A 25,570-nucleotide genomic window follows, 5' to 3' on the forward strand; every position below is an offset into this window, starting at 1 on the left:
GGGGTTCCCTAAGGAGGGGAGACCCTAAGAGAAAGGGGTTACTGCCAGGGGGCAGCACCCCCATGTAAAAGGGCACCGGGTCCAGGGAGGGATTCGGGCCAGAGGACAGGCGGATCACCGGCCTGCAGAGAGTGCTCCGGATGCTGGAACGAGCTAGTTCCCGGAGTCGCCAGCAGGAGGCGCCGCGGGAGTGAGTCCAACCCGTCTACAAGGCCCAACTTCAATGTATACCCCAAATTAAAAAACACAGTAAAAGAACTAAAAAAGAGCCACCGTGGCTTAACAACCATGTAAAAGAAGCAGTGAGAGATAAAAAGACTTCCTTTAAAAGGTGGAAGTCAAATCCTAGTGAGGCAAATAGAAAGGAACACAAACACTGCCAACTTAAGTGCAAGAGTGTAATAAGAAAAGCCAAAGAGGAGTTTGAAGAATGACTAGCCAAAAACTCAAAAGGTAATAACAAAATGTTTTTTAAGTACATCAGAAGCAGGAAGCCAGCTAAACAACCAGTGGGGCCCCTTGACGATCAGAATACAAAAGGAGTGCTTAAAGATGATAAAGTCATTGCGGAGAAACTAAATGGATTCTTTGCTTCAGTCTTCACGGCTGAGGATGTTAGGGAGATTCCCAAACCTGAGCTGGCTTTTGTAGGTGACAAATCTGCGGAACTGTCACAGATTGAAGTGTCACTAGAGGAGGTTTTGGAATTAATTGATAAACTCAACATTAACAAGTCACCGGGACCAGATGGCATTCACCCAAGAGTTCTGAAAGAACTCAAATGTGAAGTTGCGGAACTATTAACTAAGGTTTGTAACCTGTCCTTTAAATCGGCTTCGGTACCCAATGACTGGAAGTTAGCTAATGTAACGCCAATATTTAAAAAGGGCTCTAGGGGTGATCCCGGCAATTACAGACCGGTAAGTCTAACGTCGGTACCGGGCAAATTAGTTGAAACAATAGTAAAGAATAAAATTGTCAGACACATAGAAAAACATAAACTCTTGAGCAATAGTCAACATGGTTTCCGTAAAGGGAAATCGTGTCTTACTAATCTATTAGAGTTCTCTGAAGGGGTCAACAAACATGTGGACAAGGGGGATCCGGTGGACATAGTGTACTTGGATTTCCAGAAAGCCTTTGACAAGGTCCCTCACCAAAGGCTCTTACGTAAATTAAGCTGTCATGGGATAAAAGGGAAGGTCCTTTCATGGATTGAGAACTGGTTAAAGGACAGGGAACAAAGGGTAGGAATTAATGGTAAATTCTCAGAATGGAGAGGGGTAACTAGTGGTGTTCCCCAAGGGTCAGTCCTAGGACCAATCCTATTCAATTTATTCATAAATGATCTGGAGAAAGGGGTAAACAGTGAGGTGACAAAGTTTGCAGATGATACTAAACTGCTCAAGATAGTTAAGACCAAAGCAGATTGTGAAGAACTTCAAAAAGATCTCACAAAACTAAATGATTGGGCAACAAAATGGCAAATGAAATTTAATGTGGATAAATGTAAAGTAATGCACATTGGAAAAAATAACCCCAACTATACATACAACATGATGGGAGCTAATTTAGCTACAACGAGTCAGGAAAAAGATCTTGGAGTCATCGTGGATAGTTCTCTGAAGATGTCCACGCAGTGTGCAGAGGCGGTCAGAAAAGCAAACAGGATGTTAGGAATCATTAAAAAGGGGATAGAAAATAAGACTGAGAATATATTATTGCCCTTATATAAATCCATGGTACTCCCACATCTCGAATACTGTGTACAGATGTGGTCTCCTCACCTCAAAAAAGATATTCTAGCACTAGAAAAAGTTCAGAAAAGGGCAACTAAAATGATTAGGGGTTTGGAGAGGGTCCCATATGAGGAAAGATTAAAGAGGCTAGGACTCTTCAGCTTGGAAAAGAGAAGACTAAGGGGGGATATGATAGAGGTATATAAAATCATGAGTGATGTTGAGAAAGTGGATAAGGAAAAGTTATTTACTTATTCCCATAATACAAGAACTAGGGGTCACCAAATGAAATTAATAGGCAACAGGTTTAAAACAAAAGGAAGTTCTTCTTCACGCAGCGCACAGTCAACTTGTGGAACTCCTTACCTGAGGAGGTTGTGAAGGCTAGGACTATAACAATGTTTAAAAGGGGACTGGATAAATTCATGGTGGCTAAGTCCATAAATGGCTATTAGCTAGGATGGGTAAGAATGGTGTCCCTAACCTCTGTTCGTCAGAGGATGGAGATGGATGGCAGGAGAGAGATCACTTGATCATTGCCTGTTAGTTTCACTCCCTCTGGGGCACCTGGCGTTGGCCACTGTCGGTAGACAGATACTGGGCTAGATGGACCTTTGGTCTGACCCGGTACGGCCATTCTTATGTTCTTATGTTAAGGGTGAAGGTCAGCTTTGAAAGGCTGGATGAAAGGAGTGACTGAGGAGGGATTTGGAGGAGAGCAGTATTGCATGGTGTGAGAAGAAATTGCAGAAGGACCAGAGAAGTTGTGAAGATGCTCTGCACTGACAAAGCCGAGGGTGTGGATGACCTTGTAAACTGGAGTAATAGTAATAGGATGAAATTTAATAGTGAAAAATGCAAGGTCATGCATTTAGGGATTAATAACAAGAATTTTGGTTATAAATTGGGGACACATCAGTTGGAAGTAACAGAGGAGGAGAAGGACCTCGGAGTATTGGTTGATCACAGGAGGACTATGAGCCGCCAATGTCATATGACCATTAAAAAAGCTAATGCGGTCTTGAGATGCATCAGGCAAGGTACTTCCAGTAAAGATAAGGAGGTGTTAGTACCGTTATATAAGGCACTGGTGAGACCTCATCTAGAATACTGTGTCTCCCATGTTTAAGAAGGATGAATTCAAACTGGAACAGGTAAAGAGAAGGGCTACTAGGATGATCCGAGGAATGGAAAACCTGTCTTATGAAAGGAGACTGAAAGAGCTTGGCTTGTTTAGCCTAACCAAAAGAAGGCTGAGGGGAGATATGATTGCTCTTTATAAATATATCAGAGGGATAAATATCAGGGAGGGAGAGGAATTATTTAAGCTTGGTACCAATGTGAACACAAGAACAAATGGATATAAACTGGATATTAGGAAGTTTAGACTTGAAATTAGACGAAGGTTTCTAACCATTAGAGGAGTGAAGTTCTGGAAGAGCCTTCCAAGGGGAGTAGTGGGGACAAAAGACATATCTGGCTTCAAGACTAAGCTTGATAAGTTCATGGAGGGGATGGTATAATGGGATAGCCTAATTTTGGCAATTAAATGATCTTTGATTATTAGCAGGGTTGGGAAGGAATTTTCCTCCAGGGCAGATTGGCAGAGGCCCTGGAGGTTTTTTGCCTTCCTCTGCAGCATGGGGCATGGGTTACTTGCTGGAGGATTCTGTGCATCTTGAGGTCTTTAAACCATGATTTGAGGACTTCAGTAACTCAGACATAGGTTAGGGGTTTGATACAGGAGTGGGTGGGTGAGATTCTGTGGCCTGCGTTGTGCAGGAGGTCAGACTAGATGATCATAATGGTCCCTTCTGACCTTAAAGTCTATGAGTGTATGAATAGGGAACAGGGGGAAATGTAGGCAGGGCCAGAGCTTTGCAAGACCTTGGCGGTGAGGAAGAGGAGCGAAAAAGTGAAATACTGAAGGAGATTAGAAAGCAGTGCAGGGTTGGCAGAACAGTGGGGCAGAAAAGATGTTTTAGGCTTCAGCTGGTTGGATAGGTTAATGGGGAGCAATGTGGGTATCAGAGCCAGGAAAAGAGAGGTTGGTCTAAAGCATTACCTAGAGAGCTTTATGAACCTTTGCCTGGCCTTCCATCCTGGACACTGTTAATACCCACTTTCCCTAGCAACCCATTGATAGCCTGGCCTTGCTCCCATTGAAGTCACTGGCAGGATTCCTATCGATTTCAACAGGAGGAAGATCTGAATACATACATTTCCTTAACACAAAGAGACAAGGTGGGTGAGTTCACATCTTTCATTGGGCCAACTTCCATTGGGGAAAGAGACAAGCTTTCGAGCTCTTTCTCCAACAGAAGTTATTGCACCCACTTTTTCTCTCTCAGCTCCTGGGACCAACACGGCTACAATGCTGCAGTCAACACAGGGAGACAGAAAGGTGACTCCTCCTTGGGGCAGTGCTACAGGTGGGGTCAGCAAGCAGGATTTCTACACTTGTTACAGCTGTCAGGCATGCAAAAGTAATTACCCTGTTTCCCCTCACTAAGCAAAATTAGTGCTTTCCTCTCAAACTAACACTCATGCATACCTCCTGCTGTGATAGTGCCTCTGAGCGAGCAATGGGTGTCAGGAGAACATTTTGAAATGGTACAGATGTGGACTCCAGGAGGGCTGCTTTTGCATTGTAAGTTTGCTCACAGGTTTGAGGTACAGATCCATGAAAATTAAATGTGTGCTCTCCCTTTCTGTTCCTCCTCATCATCCGTCATCTTCTACCTTGTCACCCAAACTACATTTCCATCCTTTTTATAACATGATGTGTGGCAGCACAGAACGGGTCCAGACAACATCAAGATTATGGCCTGCTAGTGTTAGTGGCTAACACATAGCTGTTGGGGGTAGTGCTTTATCTCTGTCAAGTGACAGATGGACAGAAGTATTGCTATTGCCCCATTCTCCAAGGGAGCCTCTTTAGAAATAGGATAACAGTGGGGGTAGGAATGGCACACTGCTATGCAGAGCTACTCCATTTGTGGGAGACTTTCAAAGATGCAGCTCCCATGCATTCGTTTACCCCCTATAACACCACAAATTCAACATATGTGCTTAAGAATCTGCAACCAGTTAAAAGACAGGGCCTGATTCTCCTCTTACTTATGGTTGTTTACATCAAGAGTTGCTCCTTTTGAAGGCAATGCAATTATACTGGTTTTGCACTGGTATAACTGGGAAAGGAATCAGGCTTAATCTATCTGATGTATAATTTTAGAAGTCTGTGTGACTAATTGCCTGCACAATGGGAGTGCCTGATTTGCATGTGCATTTACCAGGTTTACACATGCAAATCAGATGATTGTGTTTGTGGTTGGTATTCACGCTAATTATATGCCTAACTTCTTTAGAAAAAATCAGGTCCATGACCAGCTAATTTGGATACACTGTATCGAGCTAACAAATAGCCATTTGAGCCACCTTGTCCCAACATATCAGAGTCTATATCATAATGGCAACTGGTGCTATTTAACATCAACTTTTGAACAGGTCAGTATCAGGGTGCAGAACTGCTTCTGAAAGGGATATGAACAATGACAAAGTCTTATAACTTAGAAGTTATTGCGGCTCTTGTAAGACGGCGGGTCAACGCACCAACCAGCGTTAGGGTTGCCAACTTTCTACTCACACAAAACCAAACACCTTTGCCCCACCCCCACCCCTACCCCTCCCTTCCTCTGAGGCCCCCTCATTCCCTGCCCCTTCTCAAAGGCCCCACCCCCTGCTCACTCTATTCCCACCCCCCAATCACTTGCTCTCCCCACCCTCACTCGCTCATTTTCACCGGGCTGACTCAGGGGGCTGGGGTGCGGGAGGGGGTGCCGGTTCCAGGGTGTGGCCAGAAGTGAGGGGTTCAGGGTGCGGGAGGTGGTTCTGGGCTGGGGCAGGGGGTTGGAGTGTGGGGGAGTGAGGGCTCTGGCTGGGGGTGCAGACTCTGGGGTGGGGCTGGGGATGAGGAGTTGAGGGTGTAGGAGTGTGCTCTGGGCTGGAACTGAAGGGTTCGGTGGGCAGGAGGGGGATATGGGCTGGGGCAAGGGGAGTGAGGGCTCTGGCTGGGGGTGAGGGGTTTGGGGTGAGGCTGGGGATGAGGGATTGGGGGTGTAGGAGTGTGCGCTGGGCTGGAACTGAAGGGTTCGATGGGCAGGAGGGGGGTATGGGCTGGGGCAAGGGGAGGGGAGTGAGGGCTCCGGTTGGGAGTGCGGGCTCTGGGGTGGGGCTGGGGATGAGAGGTTTGTGGTGCCAACCACGTTAGCCCACAGCTATCATCTTGAGTGGAGCTTTCCAGAAATGTCTATGTTTACAGCAGCCGAAAGGCTCCTTTAAGGTGACCCCAAGCTTTGTAGGGAACATTAGTTAGTAACTTAACCATGTTGCCCTAAAGAAGCTCCCAAGTTCTTCACCCCTCTCCGCTTAGAATCATAGAATATCAGGGTTGGAAGAGACCTCAGGAGGTATCTAGTCCAATCCCCTGCTCAAAGCAGGACCAACCCCAACTAAATCATCCCAGCCAGGGCTTTGTCAAGCCTGACCTTAAAAACCTCTAAGGATGGAGATTCCACCACCTCCCTAGGTAACCCATTCCAGTGCTTCACCACCTTCCTAGTGAAGTAATGTTTCCTAATATCTGACTTAGACCTCCCCCACTCCAACTTGAGACCATTGCTCCTTGTTCTGTCATCTGCCACCACTGAGAACAGCCAAGCTCTATCCTCTTTGGAACCCCCTCTTCAGGTAGTTGAAGGCTGCTATCAAATCCCCCCTCACTCTTCCCTTCTGCAGACTAAACAAGCCCAGTTTCCTCAGCCTCTCCTCATAAGTCATGTGCCCCAACCCCCTAATCATTTTCCTTGCCCTCCGCTGGACTCTCTCCAATTTGTCCACATCCTTTCTGTAGTATGGGGCCCAAAACTGGATGCAATACTCCAGGTGTGGCCTCACCAGTCTGAATAGAGGGGAATAATCACTTCCCTCAATCTCCTGGCAATGCTCCTACTAATGTAGCCCAGTATGCCATTCGCCTTGGCAATAGCTTCTCATCCACTGTAATCCCCAGGTCCTTTTCTGCAGAACTGCTGTTTAGCCAATCAGTCCCCAGCCTGTAGCAGTGCATGGGATTCTTCCATCCTAAGTGCAGGACTCTGCGCTTGTCCTTGTTGAACCACATCAGATTTCTTTTGGCCCGAACCTCCAATTTGTCTAGGTCACTCTGGACCCTATTCCTACCCTCCAGCGAATCTACCTCTCCCCACAGCTTAGTGTCATCCGCTAACTTGCTGAGTGTGCAATCTATCCCATCATCCAGATCATTAATAAAGATGTTGAACAAAACCGGCCCCAGGACCAACCCTTGGGGCACTCCGCTTGATACCGGCTGCCAACTAGACATCAAGCCGTTGATTACTGCTGATTAGATCGACAATCTAGCCATCTTTCTATCCACCTTATAGTCCATTCATCCAATCCATACTTTTTTAACTTGCTGGCAAGAATTCTGTGGGAGACCGTATCAAAAGCTTTGCTAAAGTCAAGATATATCACAACCACTGCTTTCCCCATATCCACAGAGCCAGTTATCTCATCATAGAAGGCAATCAGGTTGGTCAGGCATGACTTGCCCTTGGTGAATCCATGCTGACTGTTCCTGATCACCTTCCTCTCCTCAACTCTTGATTCCCTGCTGGAATTCAGACTTGGCCCAAATAATATTTTCCAGGCCTAATTGCATTTATTGAGCAAGCACTTCTAATTGCACATGCAGACAAGTGGAAGAGTGCAGTACATATTCCTCCACTTGCCCTGTGCTGTAAAATATTAATTTCATAATAATTCAGCAATGGGGAATACCATACTCCTGGTAATTAAACTTTATATCAGATATTTGTAATTGAAAATGTGCTGGGTAAAGACTTATTCATCTACCAAAGAAAGTCTCTTGTGACTTTCGGATCTCTTGATTGTAATGATGCTCAATAGCTTAATGATATAAGCCAGAATGTAACTCTTCCCCCCATCCCCCATGAGACACTATGTTGGATTTACATCATTCATTACAGGAAACTGCAGGAATTTAGAATCAAAAGAACATCACAGACTAATTAAACGTAATCCAGCCTCTCAAAATGTGAGCCCACAAATCTCTCATATCTGTGAAGAATAAATTAAGAGTAGGAAAGAAGCACTAAGATGTCATGATAATTAGAGTAACAGAGGGTAGCCGTGTTAGTCTGTACCCACAAAAACAACAAGGAGTCCGGTGGCACCTTAAAGACTGACAAATAACAATAACAAATAAATCTGTTAGTCTTTAAGGTGCCACCTGACTCCTTGTTATGATAATTAGAAGCAAGAGTTCCCTTAATATACCAGTAGTTAACCTGACCCAGAAGAAGAGCCAAAAGATTTTCAAGTTGCATTGCATTAGAATTCAAGACTATATGTCTCAAGACCTACTGTTTACATTGCATCACATAAAAAGTTGGCATAATACCACATAGTATCATACAATCTAGTACATCGTTCTGCCCTTCCCAGTTAGAGTGCCTGTTAGTTTCTGGGTAGAGATCAAGGTCTTGGTTCATAAACTACTTAGGAACCGGTTATCTCAATGTAAGGGGGAATCCCAGCTAGATGATAAAATAATCTTGTGGTGGTCCCAGAATGGAAAAGGGGATCTTTGAGGTAGGGAGAAATGGTGATTTAGTGTAATGTCTCCTACAAAATTGACTTCTGTTCTACTTCATGTAGTATCCATACCTTTTAAATAGCCCTATAATTCTTGCACTCATTTATATGAAATATTCTCATTATTTTGTAATGTTTTGGTGTTTGACACTCATTCAGATTATTTGAAGCAAAATGTGTAGAGTTACTTAGAATAAAACTTAACATGTTCTTTGTTGGATCTAAAGGACAAAGTAAAACTTGGCATTCATTCAGGATGCGGGAACAATTTGTATGGGGTGGGGGTTGTGAGAGCTATTGAACCAAACTGTAAACCCTCCATATGATGGAAACCACTTCTAGCCACCCCTCGTTCCAGCACCTATTTTAGAAAACTAAAAAACAAAACTACCGCTGTCCTTTTAAGGGGATGGGAGAAGTGAAATAAAATGCAGTGACAAACTCCTGCTGGAGAGGCTACTGCCCAAAGCTTTTAATTGGCTGAGAGAAAGAGACCTGAATTTTAAAAGCAAAATTGTGATGTGTTTCAGTGTGGCCAGAAAGAGAGCTGGCATGTACAGTGTTGCAAACTCTCATGATTTTATTGTGAACCTCTTGATATTTCATGTTTTACTTAAAGGCCCCAACTCCTGGAGTCAAGTGACAGCTTGAGAATCCTGGTTTTCATTTAAAAAATGTAAGTTCGTAGCCCTCGTGATTACAGAGAAAAGCTTGAAAATGTGACCAGAGGGCACTAGAATGGTTGAAAAATGAGAATACAAATGAAAAGAATGTGATATTTTATTTTTCAAACTCATGATTTTTAAGCCCATCTCATGATTTTTGAGGGAGCCTGACTCATGATTCTTTACTGTTGGGGGCTGGGAGTATTGCAGGAAGTCAGCCTCAAAGCATGTTTGATTTCTAGAGTGAGCAGACCACATAAGAGACATAATAACAGTGAAGAAAATCTAGGAGAAAGGCAGTGTTGCATGCTGAAGCAAAACATGGCAATGTTCCAGACTTGCCATGGGGCTTAAGTCACATTGAACGCCTTTTCAGACTCTCATTTACCCTTGGTTGCTGTGTGGAAGACTGTTACATTTTCTATCCATTCCATGAACATTAAAAACATTCCTTCCCCTCTCGCCCAGTCCTTCAGCTGGTTGTTCTGTGTTCTCACCATTTTATATCGTATTGACATAGTTGAAGTGAACTTATGATCTTCATCCAATCCCTAGCAGACCAGTGCCTGTATAGAAACCCCACTGCCACAACTGGCACTAATGGAACAACCTGTTGGCTGTGTCAGCAGGGACCGGAGACCATGGAGACTGAACTGTCATGTCATCGATAGCATAGCTAGGGTTGAAGCACATTAGCAGGGCAATATGTTAAAACCTTCACTGCTGTTGCTGTTTATTGCACCATTTGATTTATTTATATTAATAAATTTAACATTTTGTGGAAGATTTATACATAAACCAAGGCCCTTATTATTCATTTGGAAGGCGCTTTCCTTTCGTCGCTTTCATTCCAGAGGGCAGGATTGATTCTGTTATTAAAATTGGTTCCTTACATTAAAAAAAAAAAAAATCTGTAAATGCAGTTCTGGGTGTGGATGGGCGTGTGGGTGGGTGGGTGGAATTTTTAGTCCTCCTTCCAGGTTCTGTTCCAAGGGAGACAAGTGCAAACAAGTCCTTTGTGCCTTTTCCTGCAGTCCTTACTCAGGCAAAATTCCAGTTGAAACCAGTACTCAACCAGATGGAGAATCTAGGATATTGCTATGACAACACTAATCAATTAAACTTGATTCTTTCTGTGTTTTCATGCAGCAAGGGATGTAGAAAAAAATTGTGAGAAGTCTAATTTATGTAGGAATCAGCCACCAAGATATTAATTAGTCTTTTTTTCCTTCCGTACCCCCCATTTTTTCCTGATGGGAGCATTCTCATGAAAATGTCCATTCCATGCAGATGTGGGCATAAAAAAGGAGAGATGTGGTGTTGGAATTCTGTGGCCCCACATTCGGTTTTTGTCACTTTCGGGCAGGCAATTGAAAACATCTTATAAATGTGCTGTGCCAATCTAAACAGCAAGCAAGATGATAGGCTGTTAAGAAAGAGTGTGAGAGAATAATACTGAGAATATAATGCTGTCATCTAAATTGGTAGGACACACTCACCTTGCTCATAAACTACACTGGGTTTGGGTCAGCCATCTAAAAAGGATACATTGTAGCAGACATAGAAAAGGTAAAGAGAAGGGTAAAGACAATGATAAAGGCATGTAAAGGCATCCATATACAGAGAGATTTAAAAGATTACACCAATTTAGTTTGGAATGGAGATGAATAAGAGGTGACATAATAGAGATGTTGAAAATAAAGAATGGTATAGAGAAGGTCAGAGCTTATCATAATACAGCCATTCAGTAATGATAATGCAGCCCATTTAAAACAGTTCAAAGGAGATCCTTTTTTACACAGTACAAAGTTAACCCCTGGAACTCATTTCCACAAGGTCTTATTGAGACCAAGAGTTTAGCAGGACTCAAAAAAGGATTGTGTTTTTTTTTTAACATAATGTTATCCACCACATTTAAACGACATGTGATCAGAATTATAAACAATGTAATCCCTCATTCTTCAGTACATAAACCAATGAGTTTGCCTGTGATTAGGAAGGAACGTCTCTGGTAAGTGTGTTATTTCATAATAGTCTATTATAGGGGTTTATACCTCTGAAGCTGGTACCTGCCACTGCAGGATACCAAAAGTGATTGATCTTTGATCTGATGGGCTAAAGCATTTCCTATGCGAGAGGAGGGGGTTTGTGCAGTAGAGAAATTTGAGGGGTCAAAGGAGAAGAAAACCTTTTAGTTCATGCTATTTTTTCCCTCCGTAGTTGCTGTTCAGTTTAAAATTAATTTGTGTGTTTGTATAATCCCAAACTACTACTCCCAGTGTGCATTACCTCGCACTTGTTCATGCTGATCCTCGGGTGCCATCATGCTCCCCACTTGCCTTTCTTTGCTAGGTCCTCTGCCCCAGGTCATATTCAATTAGTTAGCATCTTTCTTTGCATTTCTCTGATGGTCCTGTTGACTCTGTAGAAGAGTGCCCTCTTGTGGCCAATCCGACATCAATCCATTTCCATAGGCGGTTTAACGAAAATGTGTAGGTTGTTGAATAAAGTGCCTGCCTTGCATCTCAAAGGCATTACGTTCAAATCTTTTGGCAGCTGAGGTGTTTGGTTTTTTTAAATTTATTTATAAACAGACTCAGATATTGTGGTGATCAGTGCTAGACATACCTTGAAAGGGATCATCCAATACTGCACTCAGGGATAATGAAAACGGTAATGCAGAGCTATAGGCACAATCTAATTTGCTTGTTAATATTCAAACATTGCCTTCAATCTGTACGGCAGCTGCAGCGCCCTGCCGGCCGAAACACGAACAGAAAGAGCAAAACTTCTTTTAACTGGCTTTGTGCTCTAGCAGGACTGCTAACATCTTTAATACAGTTGGGAGCAGAGGGAAAGAGATAAGGAAACGCACAGGGGGATTAAGAGAGCCAGCCGTGGGGTCACATTTTAATGAAAATTTATTCATAGATTCTGTTTCTTCTCGGTGTCAAATGGATTATTACATTTATGGGTAACACTTAGGGTCACATGCTCCCCTGTGTGAAGCCAAGCGAAATGAGGCAGATAAGCCCCCATGCATTCGGGAGGGAAGAGCAATGTCCCAGAGTGATGCTCACACCAACATCAGACTGTTGGAGTCTCTCTGCATGAGAACTGTGTGGGACTGGGGAAGTGTGAAAGGGAGCAGCCACTACAGGGTGTCCTTGCCTAGGAGATTACCTGCATAGGGTAAGGCTGACCCATGGACTGAGTGCCGTTTAGTTTCTGGGTGGAGATCAAAGTGTTGGTTTTAACCTAGATTGCCCTAAATGATTTAGGGCCTGGTTACCTGAGGGACAGCTTCTCCTCCCATGTCATAGCACCATGTCTGGGATCTGCAGAGGCACTTGAGCTGAGCACACCCTAGTTATAAAGGGAGGGGCCCTGTGCCAGGGCATTTCCAGGCAGATTCCTCGGCTCTGGAACTTCCTGTCTGTGCTTGGTGCGCCGGCGTTGGTTCACCACAAAACTCACCTTCCCCCCGGGGGTTTTGGGAGGTTTGTGTATGGTTAGAGGTGGTTTTTGCTGCTGTTATTTTGGGGAGATTTTATATTGACCTGGATAGTTTGGGTTGGGTTGGGCAGTTTATGGGTGTGTTGTGGAGGGATTTTTGTTTGTATACTTTTTGTCTACGGCACAGGGTCCACCCTCTTGTGCCTGTGCCAGCTGGTTAAATAAATAGTCCTCTCACCTTCTTCAGTGCTTCACCCTTGTGTCTTTATTAATAGGGTCTGCTGGCCCATTGTCTCCTCCCAGGCTGACCTCCTGACTGAGCTCTCAGCCCAGCTGCTGGCATTTAACTCAAGTCATTGCTGTGAGTCAGCCCTCATTAGGGGCTCCAACTGGGCCCTCTGCTGGCTGCCGGAGCCCCTGCACTTGGCCACCTTACCAAAAAGTAGGGCTTAGCCAGCATTTCAGGCAGGCATTCAAGGGGTGTACCCCTGCCCTGCCACCATCAATTTTAAATATTTTGTACGTGCTGTCATATTGCAACAGCAGCTAGAGCCAGGGTAGAGGCACTTCAGTGAAACTGAAATCAGTTCCCTATTTCTCACCCAGATCTTTAGAGAGCACAGCTTTACCAAAGATGGACACACCTGAGCTACAAAGCTGGGATCCCCATCCAAACCAGAGCTGTTCTGACCTAGGGGATTGGTTCAGACCCTTATTGCTAGCTGCAGAATCTGGTTCTTAATCCGGAACTCCGTCTCATCAGATTTTGGGTTTAAGACTTGGGTTTGGGCCCAGCTCTTCTCTGTATCTGGACAAACTAATCTTTTTCTAACTTGGATTTTCCAGGATTTGGGATCAGACAAAAGTTATAAAGAGAATTTTGTATCTGATTTGTATTTTTTTTTCTAGGAGGCCTCAGCCTGTCTTTTAACCTTGGACATGTAAATTTAAAGGGCTGCTAGATGCATGTAGGTGGGGGGAATCTTTTCACCTTTAATTTGCCTGGGATAGAATTGTGTTTTCCTTGAATGCTGCCACAGAAAAAGCATCAGATTGTTGCAGTGGGTATGAGCTGCACTGAAGTGATGAATGATTAAAACTGCTTCTTGCATAATAAAGCACCCTCTGTCATGTTGTGCTAACTTAATGTACCAATGCAGTGTGATATTCAGCAGTTAGCTAAATTACAGTAAATCACCTATTTAGAAAAGTTTTTGTCTTAGCTCTTCATGCTAGAAGTGCTAAAGGCAGTAAAACGATAATGAGCCATAATGCCAGAAAGATAAAAATGAGTTTCCTCTTGGAATTAATGGCTATACTCCTGTTGTTATAGGCAAGCTGTTCCCTGTTCCTAGCTGCTTCCTTACAGCAGTGTCCGGGAGTATATTAAACGGTAGCTTATTTCTGAACTGCTGAGTAACAGCCCTCAAAGAAAAGTGCTTGTTGGTGGAGAACGGAGCTGAGTTCAGGCTGGAGAATGGTGTTCCTATAGAGCTGCATGAGTGGGCGCACCTCTGTATGCCATGGAGGCCGGCTCCATTGGACTGGTTCTGTAGCAATACTCATGAGGAAGGTAAAAATGTGGGTGTCTCAAGGGTGTGCCTAGGCTGGGAGCTAGAAGTCCCCTGGTACATAGGTTCTCTTATTTCCTCATCCCCCACTGCAGAGCAGCTTTGGTGCCACCCCAAAGACTGGGTAGATGGGAGGATTTCTCTCCTTTTCCTCATTGTGTTTTTCCCAGCCTCTAACCAAGGTGCTTGGGGTGTGCATTGGGTTGTGGACTCACCAGTAATTTGGGAGTTTAATTGTAATTGTTTGTGACTACACTTCATACAAGATTGAAAGACACACTGAAGCATGGCTGGTAAAAATGAGATCTTAATTTTATAAGGCTTCATTGCAGCACTCTGCTGTTCCAGCTTTACCCACCTTTGGGGGCGAGCTGCAGTTTTTGTTTTTGTGGATTACAAAGCAAGCATTTTTAGCAGCGCAAGGCTTAGTGAGCGTGTACTGTGTTATTTCTTGTTTGGCATCATCTGAATCCTTGGTGCTATACTGAGGAACACACAATGCCCACCCCTCAGAGAAACTCTGATGAGTCAGCTCTGCCTCCTTCGCACTGAGTTACTGTGCAAGTTATCCCATTGATTGCAGCAAGAGAGGCACTACCCAAAGTGAGTAATTAAGCCAGAACCAGACCTACACTCTAATATATTAAAAAATTACAGCTTCTCATATCATGAATGCAGAATAAAAACAATATTACTTTCTAAGCTTGGCTATGCTAGTGCTTCTCCGCCATCCTGTTCTTGGCCGTTCTCTTCCCACTCGTTGCATTTCTATTCATCTTCTCTGTTGTGTTTGTCTCCCACCAGACTTCCCTTAGTTCCTTTTTCTGTTGCTTTAAATTTCCTCTTTTTTGTACTTTGCCTCATTCTAGCCTCGTTTTCTCACAATCTAATTCCCCCGCTCTCAAAATCAGTCAGTGGGAGCTGTGGTTGCTCTGTGCCTTGCAGGATTGGGCCCTTTGGTAGGGCACTATTGCGTGCGCTGGTCACAGACAGAGCAGCCTTTTCACCTCAGCCTGTCGTACTTGCTATTTCCCATCACTCAGAAAACATTGTTTTGACTGGAACTCCCAAGCCCCTCACAATTTACATTCCATGTGTGCGTGTTCAGATGTCCAGGTGAATTGTTTGGCTGGATGGTTGGCTGGTTTTAATCTGTAAGCCTATTGCAGACTCAGTGCTTGCAGACTGCTTTATCACCTCAGTGGTTTGTTGAGAGAGGGCCTGGTTACCTAGTGAATACAAATGGGTACTTCAGGCAGACACCCCATTGCTATGCCACACGCAGCATTTCTAGGTACAAAGTTTGCAGGTTCTATTGCTGTTGTGACAATAAAATGTTATTCTTTAGCATAAGAGCAGAAATGCAATTCCTCCCACGGGGCGTTAAATCCTCCCCCACAACGCACAGAGGCTACAGTGATCCCTTGGAAAGTTGCATCCCCCACTGTGGTGTTGTGAATGCTACTGGATCTGTGTAGCCTTGGGTTTACTGCCTCCATCCTGTCCCTTTTCCTCATCCTGTCCCCAAGCCTTCTATGCACTGAGGTGCAAGGACCTTGGTACCCTGTGCATGAGATTTCTGAATCCCACCTTCCCCCAGTGGATGGTAACCGCACTGCTTCTGGGGTCCCTGTGTCTGTTAAGGCAGTGTGGCAGGATTTGAGCCTGAAAATAACATAAATAGAAATTTCAGTGGGAAAGAGGGAAGTAAAATATTTTTCTCTCATTCAGTCTCATTCAGTTCCATTGTGTGAGTCATTTATTAATTCCCAATGAATATTAATACAGTCTGTGTCTCAAACACTATCTTACAGTCCTACATCCTGGCTGTTAGCTTGTTTGATTGTAAATGCTAACCAGGTAAGCCTGATTAACACTTGACTGGGACAACATCAGGGAAGTCCCAGGTAGGGGTAGGAATTGGCAGTGGGGGTTCAGCAGATGGAACCTTCCCGCTGCCATAGCGCTGAGCCACGCCTCCCTTCCCCCCAGCATCTGAGTATTAGGGGTCATTGCACTGCAGGAAGTGTTGTCTTTCAGATGCAATATAAACCCAAGGTCCTGACTGCCTGTGATCATTAAAGATACTATGGCACCTGCCCGGAAGAGAACGGATGTTAATATTGGTGTCTTGGCTCAATTCCAACTCACGTAATTACATTCTTCCTATCGGAAAAGTTCTGTTCCAGTTAGAATTTGATACAGTATTTTCACTTCCTGTGAAGCTCAGTGGATTCGTTGAGAGAATTCTGTAAGTCTATCAGATATTAAGTATCAGCTAGATAATATGGCTAACATTAGTGGAAGTGGGATCTGTTGCAAATGTGCTCCTTCATGTGAGCTGCAATGGTGGGAAATAACACAACACAAGATACCTTATCTTCTTCCGATGGTCCAACAACATTAGGTATGCCCAGTGAACAACTAAATCACAGCAGGTTACATTGCCTACTCCAGAATAACTTCAGCCCTGGAAAAGCTGAGTCAAGCTGCTCTCATAGGGCAGTCTACAGCCTACTCTGTTGACCTTGTCTAATTGTCATTGTCTTGAGATGTCATTTTTTCTTTGAGTGATTCTTGATTAGACCGCTAATTAGGGCATTCTCTATCACAGACCGAACCTGTCCTAACAGTTCTAATGTGACCTTCTGGTTTTTTACTGTAATGTCTGAAAAGTTGGTACATGACAATTTTAGAATTTCTGTTTTTATGCCTTTCAATCATTTGCTGTGTTTGCTGAAGTTTGAAAAGGTAGCAAAAGGCTACATTATTTTGTATTTATCTGGATGAAATTCTTATTGCTCTGTATCATTGAACAAATAGTTATGCTCTCTCGAGACAAATAATGTAATAAGACAATTCTTCTCAAAAGGTTATCAATCTCTCATGCATCTTGTGTTACTATCTCTGAGCTATAATATTGGATGTTATTACTGTACCAGTTTAATATTGATGGAATGGTTGTACAATCACAATATTTCAACAGAGGTCAGTTATTTGGGTGCCCAACTTGAGACATCAGACCTGATTCGCAGACACCCAGAGCTCAGCATTTTTTGAAAATAAGGCCCCTTTAGGATGTGTTGAGTTGGAATTCTGAAAATGGAGGCACCCAAAATCACTACTCACTTACAGGGGCGGCTCTAGGATTTCCGCCGCCCCAAGCAGGGCGGCACGCTGCGGGGGGCGCTCTAGCAGTCGCCGGTCCCACGGCTCCGGTGGATCTCCCGCAGACGTGCCTGTGGAGGGTCCGCTGGCCCCGCGGCTCTGGTGGACCTCCCGCAGGCATGCCTGCCGATGCTCCACTGGAGCCGCGGTCCCAGCAGACCTTCCGCAGGCATGCCTGCGGGAGGTCCACCGGAGCTGCCTGCTGCCCTCCCACTGGGACACTGCCCCAAGCGCGCACTTGGCGCGCTGGGGTCTGGAGCCGGCCCTGTTCACTTATGAAAATTTGGGCCACAGTACAGTGTACTACCCCTTTAAATGGGAGCTCTGTGTGTCGTCTTGGTTCACACTAGTGGAGAGGAAGCAGGATGTGCTGCAATAGAGTAGAGAGCTGACAGAGTCCTGGGTAACCATTCTCTCTCCCTCTCACACACACACAGAGAAACTGTCGCTGACAAATGATATCATGTATTGGTTACCCACAACTCTTTCAGGTTTGTAGTTAAAATCCACTCAATTTCAAAGAAGTATTGATACCCATTTAGTATGGTTGCCATAAAAAGTAAATGTAATCAGAGAGTGTCATTGTTTAGATTGCTTGTGACCCCTGGGGTGTGCTTGGTTATGTCCAAAGGGCATTTAGAAGCACAGATGTCCTTTTAACTATTGCCTTGTAAAACATACATTACATTGTGTTGGCATAATGATTTCTTTCATTAGTTTCTCTGAATCTCTCATTGTGTTCTTCTGCGGAATTGTTCTGGCTGGTGGCTAAAAAGGGCACAGAATATTGGGCCTTGTAAGCTGGCAGAAGTCCGTAATAAACTGTGTAATGAGTTAAAAGGTGTTAAATGAGTCTCAGTAGACACTCTCTTCGCAGACAGGGGCTTTTGGCAGATGATTTGAAGGGTGACTCTGGAAGAACAAATCATTAAACTGATATAAGTCCATCCAGTCAATTGGTATCTCTAAAACATTCACTTAGGTGCATGCAGTCCCTAAAATGATATTAATGTAAGCCTTTGGTGGTGGTGGTGGTTGTTCAAGAAGATGTACGTTGCTGTCCATCTGTATACAGCTCACTCCGTTGATTTTTTTAATCAAGGGCCAAATCCTGGGCCTTGTCTACACTTAAAAGTTTTGCCAATGTAGCCATGTGTCACCAGATTTGCCCATTACTTTGGGGGATGCTCATTTATTAGGGTTACTCTTCCGGGGGTTGGGGATTCTGTAATACTATCAATGTGTACTGCTTGTGTCTCTTGTGTTCTTATACGGAGCTCTTCTTCTCCCTGCTGCAAGTTCCCTACCAATGGAGCTATCCTGCAGGACCTAGGTTCCCCAGGGCTGGGTTCTTCCAGCCCCAGAATCAAACGGACGCACACAAACACACATTAACAGAGCACGTCTGAGAAGACCGGGTTAATCAGCACTCCCCAGCTGACCCCTTATATGCCCCTGGACTCAGCAGGCCAAGTCAAACAGCACCTCCAAGCTGTCACCCTCATATGCCAGGGACACCACACCGGAATAGAGCACGTCTAAGCAGGCTGGGTCAAGCAGCACATTCAATCTGCCATCCTTCTATGCCCCTGGACTCAGCAGGCTGAGTTGAGCAGCACTTCCAAGCTGCCACTCTCATATGCCCCAGGTTCAGCACTTCTCTATCCCCACTTTCACGTTACAATTGTTTTGGTAGTAACCTACTCGATGAGCAAACCCCACAGATTTTTTGAGCACTGCAGGGATCATTAGCTTAGGTATGAAGAGCGTTGCTGCAGAGAGAGAAGCAACCAGCTTAACCATGAAAGTTATTTATTGCCAGGTATAACCATACAAGGGGAGCCAAACAAAACAGTGATAATATTAAATCTAACTTAAATTTGATTACAAAAGTCAGGTTTAGAAAACTATAACTGATCACACAGGTCAGGGTCAGAAGGCTGTACCTAGAGAGAGAAAGAGAGTTGGGTTCTCACCACTCTGTGAAGCTTGAATCGATCCAGGTTCCCAGGTGATGGTGGTGGTAGCTGAGGGTCCGTAGTGCTGGAGTCAGGCACAGCCCCCAGCACGATCAGTCAGGAAAAGATGAAGTCCCAATGGAACTGATGCAGATTTTGGATCCAGGCATCAGAGCACTTACTTGAGCATGTGTAAGTCTTTCTTCTGATCAGCTTTGGCTCAAACAGAGGCTAGGGAGGGGGGAAAGGTCTTTCGTGAGTCAGACAGGCTGGGTACTGCACCCTGGCTCCCCAAGAACACAGAGCTGATAGGTAACACATGTCATTTAGGGGTCTGATTTTTTTATTTTATTTTTTTAACTGAGAAAGCTTTACCAGTAAAAGCCCCAGTGTAGATATACCAGTGAAACTGCAACTGTACTCATACTAGTATAGCTTCAACTGGTGAGAGGAACCAATTTAAGCTATACTAGTATAAGCACTTGTATACCAATATAACTTCATTCACACTAGTTGGTCTTGCCACTTTAACTATACTGGTATTACTATACCAGCAAAACCTTCCCATTGTAGGCAAGGCCCGACTCTTTTTACTCATACAAGGAGTTCCATGGATTCAGTGGGACTACATGCAGGTGTAAGATTAGCAAAATCTGTCCTGTGTGTTTGTTCAATCTAGGAGAGGTAATGATGGTGCATTAGAGGTTCACTTGTTCATCTTATGCACAGTGAAGCAGGTCTATATAGAATTCTTAGATTTAGGACAATGTGCGAGAAGGTTTAATAATTTACAGCATCAGTAACTTTAAAAAAAAATCCTATCCATGCAGATAAAAAGCCTTCAGAAGAGGAGGTGAGTTACCGTGAAGTTTCCCTTTTAAGGAATGAAGCCAATTTAGTTGTGGCCTGTTGTATTTCAAAAAGGCAAGTTCTGCATTGTAGACATTGAGCCTTCAACAGCAAAATGCTCACCTAAGTCCCATTTTTGAAAGAGACATAGGCACTTAGGAGATTGAATTCAATTGTTTAAGACTGTCCATTGATTTCAGTGGCAGTTAAGTGTCTAAGCAACTTAGGCACCTAAATCTCCTTGAAATAAATTGAATTTAGCAGGATAGGTGCTTTTGGAAATCCTAGTGGGTGCCTATCTGTATCTGTACCTGTAGGCCTCTAAATACCTTTGATAATCTGGTTTAAGGCCCTTTTGAAAATTTTACTCCACGTCCTTGTATAGGACCCAATCTTGTTCCATTGAAATCAATGGGAGTTTGACTATTGACTTTACTGCAGCAGGATCTGGCCCCTGTTGTGTCCAACAAGTAGAAGCTTCATGTAAGGTTATGCACAATCCATCTGCACTGGGTAGCAGAACATCTCAAGTCCTGTGTGTGTGCCCTTTCCCTTATTTTCAAGTGTCGAGGGTGAATAAAAGAGGCAGGACATGGGCAGAGGATAGCCATGTCTGAGGAGGCAGGGACTTCAGAAGGATACTCAGCCTGCTGCTAAGCCTAATTCCTGCTTCCCGCCACAGTCACTAATGCAGAATTGGGTTCTCTGGGATTGTCTGGTCTTCATGTCATTTTACTTTTTACCTTATGCCAATACTCTCAGTACTTCACGCCTGTACTATGTAGGGTCAACCCATAAGGTTATTTCTGAGCACTTTTGTCATCATCAATAACTGAGAAATGTGACATTTTTTTTAGAAATTCTTTCAAACAGTCAGTTTCCTGGAAGTTGGAAGAGGGGGAGAAGTAATCTAAATGACCTAAACTTCCGACTGCCAGAAGCTGAGACTGGCTGACAGGGGAAGGATCACTCGAAATAGCCCTGTTCTGTTCATTCCCTCTGAAGCATCTGGCACTGGTCGGAAGACAGGATACTGGACTAGATGGACCATTGGTCTGACCCCCTATGGCCATTCTTATATTCTAACTCTGCTGTTCAAGAAATCCATTATATAATGGAATAAACAACATTATGCCTAAAAATTACAATTTTCAGCAATATTTACACTGAATAGCAGCCACACCGAAAGGCAGATATAAACAATGAGATTCAGTGATGACCTTTATCAACTGTAGCGACAGCTATTAATCAGACTGCAAATCCTCATCAGCTCGCTGGGCAGAATTCATTAGAGACAAAGATTGCTGTGTTGCTTTTGTCTTTGATTGAGGTACGTCCCATTAAAATGAATAGTCTTTTACCGGAACAAATCACACATTTCAAAACAAAAGCCTGGGCATATTATTCACTGATTCGTTTGATGACTAAGATAACATGACTAGAAGACTAGCTAAACCTTATTGTGTTTTGCCTGGAATACAGTGCGGATCAATTTGTTCTTCCTTTAAGCAAACCAATTTTCTGTTCATTAAATTGGACCCTTTATCGATGGCCTGTTTTGAATATAATAGCAAGATATAGAGCCTTGACAAATGAATGCTGGTTTTCTCTTTTTAAAATGGGTTTTAGTAGTGCTAGAAACACATAGAAGAGATTAACACAAGATTTTAAGCTTGTTAAACTTTTAGGAAAAAATTTTTATCACTTACTTCCAGCTATGGAATAGCATTTACATAGTAACTGTGAAGATTTACGGTTCATTAAAGCATTTTGTTTTCATTAGGGTAAGTGTAACCAGGGAAAAAAGGAATAATAAAAGTTTAGTAGAGATTTCATTAGGGGGAGCAATATAATTCTTGTCAGTTTGTGTTATGGTCTGAGAAATAAGTACTAATTATTAATAAACCTACAGACCCATTTGATTGATTAATATACTTCACCTATGTGTTCAAGGGGATTGAGGTTCTGGAACAGCCTTCCAAGGGGAACAGTGGGGGCAAAACACCTAACAACAAAACATCAACACTGAGCTTGATAAGTTTATGGAGGGGATGGTATGATGAGACTACCTACAATGGCATGTAGCCAATCTACGACTGCTAGCAGCAAATATCTCCAGTGGCCGGTGATGGAACACTAGATGGGGAGGGCTCTGAGTTCCTACAGAGAATTCTTTCCCAGGTGTCTGACTGGTGGGTCTTGCCCACATGCTCAGGGTCTAACTCATTGCCATATTTAGGGTTGGAAAGGAATTTTCTCCTGATCAGATTGGCAGAGACCCTGCGGGTTTTTCACTTCCTCTGTAGCATGGGGCATCGGTCACTTGCAGATTTAAACTAATGTAAATGGTGAATTCTCTGTAACTTGAAGTCTTTAAACCATGATTTGAAGACTTCAGTAACTCAGTTGGATATTACAGATCAATGACAGCAGTGGATGGGTGAGCTTCTGTGGCCTGCAATATGCAGGAGGTCAGACTAAATGATCATGATGGTCCCTTCTGACCTTTAAGTCTCTGACCCCCAAGCTTCCAGTTGGGGGTCAAGCTTTAATAACCAATTTACTTAATTAGAAAATATCTTAATACTTTGAATGGAGTATCTAACCACACTTAAAGTTGGCCTGTTGTATATTGAATATAATATATAATTGGAAGATCTCACATGTTGCTTACATAACACGTTGGCTAATATCTGTGTGACTAATACCCAATCTGTCTGTAAAGCAACAGAGAGTCCTGTGGCATCTTTAAGACTAACAGATGTATTGGAGCATAAGCTTTCGTGGGTGAATACCCACTTCGTCAGATGAAAGCTTATGCTCCAATACATCTGTTAGTCTTCAAGGTGTCACAGGACTCTCTGTTGCTTTTTACAGATCCAGACTAACACAGCTACCCCTCTGAGATCTGTCTGAATAGTTACCACTGTTTCCCAAATGCCTGTGACAATGAAATGTAGGACTATTGGGGTTTTTTAAAAAAATAATTATCAGGAATTTGGGAAGAATTGCACTGTTAAATTTTCATTTATAATCAGTTGTATCCCTTAGAAGAAGCTGAGACCTGGGGTGCATACACATAGCTGCCATGGATTCCATACAAGGCAGACTTTGGCACAGCTGTCTTTCCTAGGTTCTGCTATAGCACCTATCACCTTGTGCAAGTTCCAGTGAAGTCAGTGGATGGAATACGAGCTGCATATGCCCATTACTTAGGCATTTACCAATACGGAAAAGCTATCCATGTTAGACTATTGGTACCCCCTTTATTTCAGCCCAAACAAGAAAAATACATTTCAAGTGTGTGCTACAGAGATTTGTAGAAATTACACTTGACAATACAAAATGAGTAAACTAAGGCAATGTAAAGCAAAGCATACAAGCCTATAAATAAGATGTCACAGCCCTAGTTTATCTTTTGTGAATCTTGCACCTTTTAAATTCTTTTTTATTGTGGTATTGATGATGAAAATAGCTGGGGTACATGTTTGTTCTATAGGCAGCTGATGGGGATTCATGCACTGATAAGAGATTAATTTTTTCTACTTTATTACCTGTAAATGGGTCATAAGACTTCTTATCTTCTACACTATACCAATTATATTGCAATGGTATTTTATTCAAATAGAGGTGATGGGTTGCATGCAAATATAGAAATATGCTAAGCAACGTTACTTGTACTAATAATGTTGTACAGTTAAACAATACCTTCTATCCAGAATAGAGGTGCATAGAGCAGATGGCCTTTGGATTCGGATTAGATTTAGGTTAGAATTTGAGGCCAGAATAAGGCTAGAGTTTAGATTCAGATTTGGATTTGACAGTCTTGGGATCTTGTGAGCTGTTCTTATAAGATTTTGCCCCAAGCTGGTAGAATTCTCATGAGACTACCTGATCACATTGGGCTGAAATCTCTTAAATGCAGCTGCATCCAAAACAAAAAGAGGGTCCACTTGGCTCAGGCTAGGGTTTAAATTAGTGAAAGGAGAAGGTGAGAAAACAATCAGCTCCCTTCCTCCCCAAGCTAGTCAATGAGTGGCTAGAAACTCTGAAGGGGAGAGGCACCTCTGCATCCCCTCAGCATGTATTCTCCTCCCCATTCAACTGGGACTGTCCCACTCACTGCTGGCCCACCTGCTCCTACCTGTTGAGGCAGGTCTGTGGCATTTTAAGACAGGAAACGAAGAATTGCTTCCCTAATTGGAACTAGAAGGGGGAATTTAAGCAGCTAAAATTTAATAGCTCAAGTTCTTAATTCAGCTAGGTCTGAAAAGCGTCATGCGATCTTTTAATGACAAAGTGGTCAGGACCTCAGTTTTAGGTTTTATTTGAAAGGCACTGTCTCCAGCAGCAGGCTCTTCTGGAGTGCAAGGGCATTACTGACTCTAGAGAAGAGATCCACCTTCAAACACTCCTTTGTGCAGTACCATGATTTTTTCCCGGTGTTCTCCCATCAAAGTACTGATTGAGCCCAACCCTTATCTAAAGGACCCTCGCAAACCTCACCACCTTCCTGTCATTGCTTTGACCTGGCTTTCTGTAAGATAAACATACAGTGCTCTCCCTCTTGCTCTGCACATGTGTATGTGTAGATAATTTAAAAAATCTGAACGAAAACACTCTCCTGCACACACTTCTCCCCCGAAGAGAGGATGAGAGAACGGAAACATCACAGATGTTAGTCATGTTACTTAGTGCACTTCTGGAAGGAACTCAGAGACAACAGTCATGAGCAGGTTTTTAGAACCTATACAGAATAGATTAGAATAAGTGTGGTATAAGAACAATAAATAGAATAGAAAATAGCAGTTCTTTTTAGCACAAATCCATAGTAGTTCTATGTAAATAAGCAACTTCACTGGCTAAAATCTGTCCAATTTCCTTAATGTTCTTTTTTCTTTTTCCTGCAGCTAAAGAATTCATTTATAGAAACCAGAATGGCTCTGTGATCCTGCGGAATGTTGAAACAAACAATTCAATGGTATTAATAGAAAACAAAAAAATCGTAAGTATCTTCTTTAATAAGCAGGATAATTTCACAGTTTTCTTACATTCAGGTCAATAAAGTAGAAAATGACATTTAATTTTCAACTTCATGTATTGCCAAGCAGAATACTATGGACTAAGCAACTACAGATAATGTGAAATGGATTCTGTGCTTTCTTTGTTAAGCCAGAAGCTCAGTTTCCTTCTGTGTGCAGAAAACTCTCTACTACATGTATTTGAAGCAAACCTTGCATATCATATGTCATTGAAAGAGAAATACCTTAGGCTTTTACACAGTTACTTTACAGAACATTGCAATTATGTATTTATAATTTGCTTTACACTGCTAGGACTTATTCCTCCTCTTCCCCCCGCCCCCCCAGAAAGCACAAATATTTCTTCAAACACTTGGGAGATGCTGATTTCATTTGAACTGTAATGAAATTATAAAAAGAAATTTTGTTTAAAACATCTGGGGC

General features: G+C 43.1%; 1 protein-coding gene across 43 annotated transcripts in view; it reads left to right on the forward strand.

Annotated features, from left to right (window-relative positions):
* The window catches only part of DPP6 (dipeptidyl peptidase like 6), a 714,691-nt gene that overhangs the window by 457,955 nt on the left and 231,166 nt on the right, over nucleotides 1-25,570 (forward strand). For all 43 annotated transcript variants that reach the window (XM_039524563.1, XM_039524587.1, XM_039524562.1 and 40 more), the window contains one exon: nucleotides 25,016-25,110. In XM_039524563.1, coding sequence (XP_039380497.1) covers nucleotides 25,016-25,110 — 95 coding nt within the window. The remainder of the gene's footprint in view (nucleotides 1-25,015; nucleotides 25,111-25,570) is intronic.

This window comes from Mauremys reevesii, linkage group 2 (assembly GCF_016161935.1).
Source record: "Mauremys reevesii isolate NIE-2019 linkage group 2, ASM1616193v1, whole genome shotgun sequence".
NCBI classification, from domain to species: domain Eukaryota; kingdom Metazoa; phylum Chordata; order Testudines; family Geoemydidae; genus Mauremys; species Mauremys reevesii.